The 7,747-nt window shown below is 36.3% G+C and overlaps 1 protein-coding gene across 1 annotated transcript in view; it reads right to left on the bottom strand.

The window, feature by feature from the left end:
* Positions 1 to 2,602: 2,602 nt before the first annotated feature.
* The window catches only part of LOC106059108 (uncharacterized), a 45,044-nt gene continuing 39,899 nt past the window's right edge, over positions 2,603 to 7,747 (bottom strand). Inside the window, exons 7-10 of the mRNA XM_013216649.2 lie at positions 7,049 to 7,251; positions 5,698 to 5,854; positions 4,945 to 5,153; positions 2,603 to 3,784 (exon numbers count right to left, since the gene is read on the bottom strand). Of these exons, the coding sequence (XP_013072103.2) occupies positions 3,479 to 3,784; positions 4,945 to 5,153; positions 5,698 to 5,854; positions 7,049 to 7,251 (875 nt within the window). The 3' untranslated portion in view covers positions 2,603 to 3,478. The remainder of the gene's footprint in view (positions 3,785 to 4,944; positions 5,154 to 5,697; positions 5,855 to 7,048; positions 7,252 to 7,747) is intronic.

The raw sequence follows: 7,747 nt of genomic DNA, 5'->3' as shown, positions 1-7,747 counted from the left end.
AGAAAAGAAATAAACGACTCGAAATCTTGTTTGAAAGTGAAACTGCTGTAGCAACCGATGGAATTCAATACTTGTAGATAGAAGCCATCATAAGAGATTAAAATGTAGACTTAATGTTGGTAGTTCGATTATAAAATTAAGTATTTGATTAGGAAGTCAGGTTGAGATATGTAAGTATTTCATTGAGCTGTTGTGGACCTATCTAGATGGTAGATGTAAACTAGCCTTAACTAAATATTAAATATTGTAGTTTATACTCTGCAAATGAAGTATACATAAATATATTTGTGTATATTCTAATAAATTTTCTTATTGAAGATTTTCATGCCTGGTGTTAAGGACTCAGGGGCGCCCTAAGAATCCTGAAATTCAAAATCCCAGTCTTCACCAAGATTCAAGCCCAGGACCCAAGGTAGGATGCCAAACGCTTAACCACTCAGCCACAGCGCCCTCACAAAACTAAATAAAATGTTGATACTCTATGTTCGTAACAAACTTTATATTAACTGTATGCAACAACATAGCACTGTGCTATTTAATCTATGAAGCTGTTTGGTTTGTGAATTCTATTTAGTAAGCGACTTCAAAGCTCAATTTAGAGTCCTTAACCTTGTCTAGTTCATCGTGAAAGTCTTCAATAAATGTTACAAAGTAAATAAATATAAGTCTTTGAATTACATCTAGTCATTCTATCTGTATATATTAAGAATAAAAACTAAGATCAGAATTATCACAGATAAATAAATATTAAAAGTTAAGAGAAAACATATTTACAAAGATATTGTGTATTACTGTTTATGTTACTGGCTAAGCAGCTATGGGGAAGGGAAGCGACTGTTAGGCTCCAGCGGGAACGAAATAAATCTCTGTAGTTATCGGACGTTGATCATCTTGACAATCTTGATCTAGATGGCTTTGCTTTGTTATTTTGTCAATTTTAAATAAAATGGTACACAGGGCCGGATTTAAGTAAGTGGAAGCCCCGGGGCAGGATTTTTATTTGTGGAGACGCTCAAACTTTTTCGAAAGTCTTACTACAAATCCACTTAGTACTAATACTATTTCTATCTACTAGGATGCCATATTTTAGAAGAAAGAAATAAGGTATTTGTAAATTTAATCTGTTTCTTTCTTTAATAAAATATATGCATATTATAGTTTCGAAGGATAAGTCTCTGAATAGACGAACTGTCGTAAATCTGGAACTGCATTTGTATTTTACGACCACGTGACAGCTCCAACCAAAGTAAAGGGACAATTGAGTTTTATCGTGTTAATAAAAATACTTTTAAATACTTAATTGAGTCCGTGACTGCACAGGTACAGTATTCCTAAATCAAAACTGCTTCTGGGACCGCCTATAACTAAATTTGTTTTGTATTCCAGATCCAGGTCCAAGATGATGTAATTACCAAGCAGAAGAATTTGAGTATGCTGTCGAGTCCAGCTCCCTGACCAGGTCTGCCCAATCGATTTCACTCTTATAGGAATTGCAAATGAGATATTTTAAAAAGAAAACTGACAAGAATGTTGATTCAGGACGATGTAAGTGACTTTCACTGTGGTACCTCGCCATTCCAGTTATAATTAACTCATCTGTTTATTCAGTGGTACACGACCTTTCCAATTTCATTTCAATTAACTGGTCTACTTAAACATCAATACATAACATTGCGCTTGGCTTCCAATCCGGAGGTCCCCGGGTTCAAATCCTGAAGAAGACTACGATTTTTAATTTCTGGATCTTTAGGGTTGCCTATGAATCCACCCAGCCCTAATGGGTACCTGACATTTGTTAGGGAAAAGTAAAGGCGTTGACCGTTTGTGCTGGGACACCTTAGTTAACCGTGGGTCACAGAAACAGTTGATCTTTACATCATCTGCCCTATAGACAGCATGGTCTTAAAGGGGAACTTACAAAGCCTTTACATCAACTGCCCTATTGACCGCATAGTCTTAAATGGGAACTTACAAGACCTTTACATCATCTGCCCTATTGACCACATAGTCTTACAGTGTAATTTACAACTCCTCTCCTCATGTTTTGGGACAATGTCTGCATTGAATTCCTGTATGTCGATATCCTGGGATATTAAATGCATAAATAAAACACCTTCAATTTACCTTCACTTATCCATAAGTCTGTTGGACAGTTGGGGCACCATATAAGATCTGTTCTCCATTCCTCTATGTAACAAAAGTTTAGAATCTTAATTAAGTTTAGGCAACTAGACCTTTAAAAAAAAACAGAACAATTTATTTTAAAACCTATTGCATTGCAGTGAAGCCAATGTGTAATTAATTACATTACTTTATATAGGTCTCTGGTATGGAGTGATATTATTAATTTGAATAAAAACGATCATTTAAACTGTAAATTTTTGTATTTATTTGTTTTCCACATCTGTACATTTGGAAATTTGGATTCATGAAATAAAATTGTCTTCTAAGGCCCGTTTTTTTTTATAGACATTAATCGTTGCTGTTTTTTTTTTTGTTTTTACAATAAAGTATGTCATTATACAATTATAATTATAACAATAAATAGAACTAAATAAATAAAACATAGAATGTTCAAACCAAAGAAAACATGTAAGACAGATTATTATATTATATCATCATATCCATGAGCTTATTTAATTCTGTTTTTGTATTTTGTTTTGTTGTTGTTTTATTTAGACTTTACTAGTAAATTAAAACCATTTAACAAATATTAAATAACTAAATAATTGTTATGTGACGTACAGAAACTAAAAATAGCTTGTGGTGTCTCTGGTGTACAGAATGAAGGAAGTGTTAATAAACCAAGTTTTTAGGAGAATTTTGTTGTCGTCATCAGAAAGTCACATGTTCTAATCTCTTCCTCCATTGTTGTTGTTTTATTTGGTTGACGCCACTGAATTGAACTCTTGCATCCTTGACCTTCTAGAGCGTAGCGTGCACATTCCCAATAGTAGGCCTTCACTGTTTTTAAGGACAACGTATTTACGATGGTCAGATTTGTTTAACCTTACAACAATTTTTTGACCACATTATCAAAATAAATAAAACCAGCTCTTTAATAGCAGAGGTGCCAAATATATTCAAACTATGTAAACATTAAATGTGCGATACAATGTTCAGACAAAAAAAGCAAACTGAGACCATTATTGCTGTACAAGCCTTACAGTTTTAGAACCATTGAAGTAATCGCTTATCATATACTCTGTTAGACTCAGCGTAATCCATCGAGAACTAATTTGACCTATTTTTACCCCCGCCTCCCATTTGTAAAATTTCTCTTCCAATGTTAAAATGCAAATCTTCCAACCGTTGAAAAGTTCCAACTGAAAAATTTAATCTACTTATGTTGTTGTTTTTTCAAAGCTACTAATTTCATTGTTATCCAATAATTTTTTGTATTTATGTCAAACATAAACCTCAACCTTAAATATTAAGACTATATTCTTTTTTTTTCAAATTGTTGATTGGAATTGGATCAATACAATCTTTCGTCTTTATACCACGTAATACTTTCCACCAGCCAATCACTGGGCTTGACGTAAGCGCGCGTAACCATGTCGAACTGGGCGACGGTCAGTCCGGTCTTGGTGGACACTTGCAAATACTGTTTGACATTGTTCTTCAGGTACATGAAGTAATCCTTGCTGGAGCCCTGCCTGTAGAAAGGAACGGTCCTGAGGGACTGTGCCACAACTTCGGGCACACCGTCCGTGACGTTGGGCGATCGAACGTTCGTCATCTCCAGAAACATTTCCGAGTTGTTGCCGTTGAATAAACTTTCCTGTGAATGTGTATATAGTGTTAATGTATCAATTATATGAAATTTAAATCACTAAAGATAACATTTAGCAAGCAAAAATATTTTTTTAAAACAAGGATTATATAAGGGGAATCATCTCCCAATCATTGCATATCTCTCAATACTGCAACGTTTGTTTCCCCTTTTTATATAAAACAAAATTAATTAATTTCGACTAATGAACTAACTAACTGGTTAATTTTTTTATTGATTCGTATATTTGTCCTCGATTATGAATAATCGTATAAAGTTTCAACTTAATCTCTCTCTCTCTCCCTCTCGTCCTCTTTTACTGTAACGCTAAGTTTGTTACATTTGTTTGTTAAGCTTTGTACTATGAGACTGATTCAACGACTATCTCTGGATAACCTTAATGCTTATCATCATTCCACTAACTAAATTTAATTCAATGACACACCAATTCTTGGGTGGTTGGAATGGAATGAAAAAATATATTCCATGCTATTGTAGCTTATAGTGTCACTGTATAAATTGTAACCCCGCCCCCCCCCCCTTAAAAAATCTACATAACAACTATCTTGTTTACAAGAGATTTATCTTTAATTTATTATAACTGGATAACCAAGGCAACTAGTAATAACCCTGTCAGCTAGGTAATAACCCAGGCAGCTAGCTAATAACCCAGGCAGCTAGGTATTATACACAGACAGCTAGGTAGTAACCCAGGCAGCTATGTAATAACCTAGGCAGCTAGGTAATAACCCAGGCAGCTAAATAATAACTCAGCCAACAAGGTACTGAGCTTTGTGAATAGTTATCAACCAATATGTTTAATTAATAACCCAAACACCAAGTTAATAACCCTGATAACAATTTAATAATCTAATATCTAATAAAGTACCAAGATAACTAGCTGATAATCCATATAACTAGTTAAACCTTGAAAATCAGTTAATAACCCAGATAATTTGTTAATAACCAATGTAACTAATTAATTACCCAGTTAACCAGTTTATAACCCAGATAATTTGTTAATAACCAATGTAACTAATTAATTACCCAGTTAACCAGTTTATAACCCAGATAATTTGTTAATAACCAATGTAACTAATTAATTACCCAGTTAACCAGTTTATAACCCAGATAAGTAGAAACTAAGAAATAAGCACATGCACCCTGACCTTCAACTCGAGCTTGACCCTGATACTAGAGGTCTCCATGGCGTACAAGAGACTTGTGACATTCCCAAACGTGACGTTGTTTTTACTGTCCATTACAACCACTTGGTTCCAAGGCCTGGTATCCACTGACCACGTCATCTGCATGTTCTCTGTTGACTTGGCGGAGAGTTCTCCATTTTCAATGAAGTAAAGATGGCTACGAACCACACCTGCAAAAGAGCACAGCAGTGTTCTGGAAGCTTGAAAGCTTTATTCTAATCTTCTTTCAAGATCAAAGGCTGCAAGCGTGTTTCAATTATTATTATTATAGCTTTTATATAGCGCTACTTTCATTTTATAGCATGCTCAGAGCGCTTTGGTCCAATCTCATTTGTGGACCTGTGGAAGGAAGGGGAATCTAGGAGTTGGTTTTCCGTGCTGCCTTTAATAGCTCAGTAAACGCAACTCTGCCCGAGTCGAGTGTCGAACCTCGAGCCCCCCTCTAGGTAGCAAAGACAAGCCAAGTTCAAGCGCACTCAGCCTCTCGACCACGCTTCCCAACAATGTGCTAGCTAGGGTGTCATGTGGCCAACACAACGAACATAGAAAAAGCGGGATTGAGAAAAATGTGTCTTTCAGAATGACTATTTCATATTTTAGTAGATAGTGAGACAGTTAATGTTTTGTTAAAACAAGAAATAGAGGGCCCCGAGTCTGGCCGCCTTCATTTAAAAACAATCTGGAAAATATAAATCTTAAAGCCATTTGACTTACCTGTGGTATGAATAAGTCTGAATATTTGTCTTGTTTTGGTGTTAAAAAATGTCTTGTCATTGTCAGCGCCACCTCTACGGGCCATTTCGGCAGATGTTTGGGCCACAATCACGTCATCAGGAGAGACAAACACAGAGTTTGCTTCCAGTGAGTATCCCTGTGAAGAGTTATGTTCCCATTAGTCTCCAGTTATTTCCCCTTTAAGACCTAAAACTCAAGCTAACTTGATGCCAACGGTTAACTAGGGTCATTATAAGTTCACCCCAACCATTCAGCACATCAAGTTTAACTTGGTGTGGCATTATATCTTCTCATAATTGGATGAGCCTATTTAAAAATCATTCATTAAACACTCTGGGCTAGGAGTCTAATATCCTCCATTAAAACACACTGTCGGCGTGATAACTGATTGGTAAGGCATTCAAATAGTCTAGTGTTGGATGGCCAGTAAAAAATTAAGGAATTTTAATTGATTTTTGGGGGGGTGGGGGAGGGGGGGGGGAGGTCATTCTGACTCCAATTTAACTTCACCGACAAACGAATAATATTTGTGAGACGGAAAGATGCTAGTCGTTGTGCTGGCCACAAGAAATCCTAGTTAAATGTTGACCTTAGAGTCAGAAAACATTTAGCACCACGTCTCTTACATGTCTTAGTTACAAATAGTGTCTTTCATTGAAGTCTTCTTTCATTGTATATCTCCTTTTAATATCTCCAACTCATCACTACACATTTTCCTTGGTATTTCTTTTTTTTAAACTGTCAATCCTACAGTTCAAGATAGTATTTCTAAATGTCCAGTTCTCACTGCCTATTTCGTTGTGAAGGCCACATACATTTCCGGTATGCGTGTCACAGACCCCACCACCCCAATAAATCCTCGCCTATGGAATGGAGTCTTACTATGCACGTTGGTAGAAATTTCTAGAGGTTAACTGCGTCACTGGCCAGATATGCCTAGATATGGCCCGCGTGTCGTAGTTTGAGCACGACTGCTGCTTGTCTAATAGAAATCGACAATTTATAATTTCTAGATGTGGCATTAAATACAACAGGGAATAGGATGGCCACTGATCTTACAATAGGGAATAGGATGGCCACTGATCTTACAATAGGGAATAGGATGGCCACTGATCTTACAATAGGGAATAGGATGGCCACTGATCTTACAATAGGGAATAGGATGGCCACTGATCTTACAATAGGGAATAGGATGGACACTGATCATCTTACAATATGGAATAGGGTGGACAATGATCTATGATCTTACAATAGGGAATATGATGTCCAGTGATATGACAACAGGGAATGGGATTGACACTAATCGTACAACTCAACCCTTCTGACTCACATCAAAATTGACCCTGACTCTGTATCCCATCTTGACAAATGTCTTCAGCGTCTCAAAAGATCCACGCAAGGGTTGGCCGTTCTTGTCGTGCTCGTAGACCACCGACCAGCAGGAGTCGGCGTACCACTGTAAGGCCACGTAGTCGTTGGTGTGTTTCAGTGGCTTCATATCCCCCATGGTCCATCTGGCCGAGTCCCGACGTCCTGAAGAGAATGCAATTTACCTTATTTGATATCAAACAAAATAATTAATTACCAATAATTAATTGACATATTGAGTAGTTCAGCTTGATCCGAGAATGGGTTTTGTAGAAATAACGTGTACACACTTAATACCAGACAGACAGAATGACAGACAGACAGATTGAGATGATATAAGTTTTGTAAAAAAAAGGTTGCTTTTTAAATCCATATTTTCTATCACTATTTAAATATAAAATGGCTTTTTTCAATACAAACTATCATATTTGTTAATGCCAGTGAAATACGAAGCCTCTGTAATTCGCTCTTTATCCGACAAAACAAGAAATGTCAAATGTTTTTAATCTCTTGAAACAATACCATTGTCATTTTAAAGAAAAATGATACATTGTGTTACAAGTAGCTGTTGATAATGGCAATGGGGTTTACGACATTGTCACGTGACAGGAACATTTGCACAAAGTCGGTTGACATGAGTGTAGACACAAGATGAGGTGTA

This window comes from Biomphalaria glabrata, chromosome 3 (assembly GCF_947242115.1).
Source record: "Biomphalaria glabrata chromosome 3, xgBioGlab47.1, whole genome shotgun sequence".
Classification (NCBI taxonomy): domain Eukaryota; kingdom Metazoa; phylum Mollusca; class Gastropoda; family Planorbidae; genus Biomphalaria; species Biomphalaria glabrata.
This window is presented reverse-complemented; position numbering and strand designations above follow the sequence as displayed.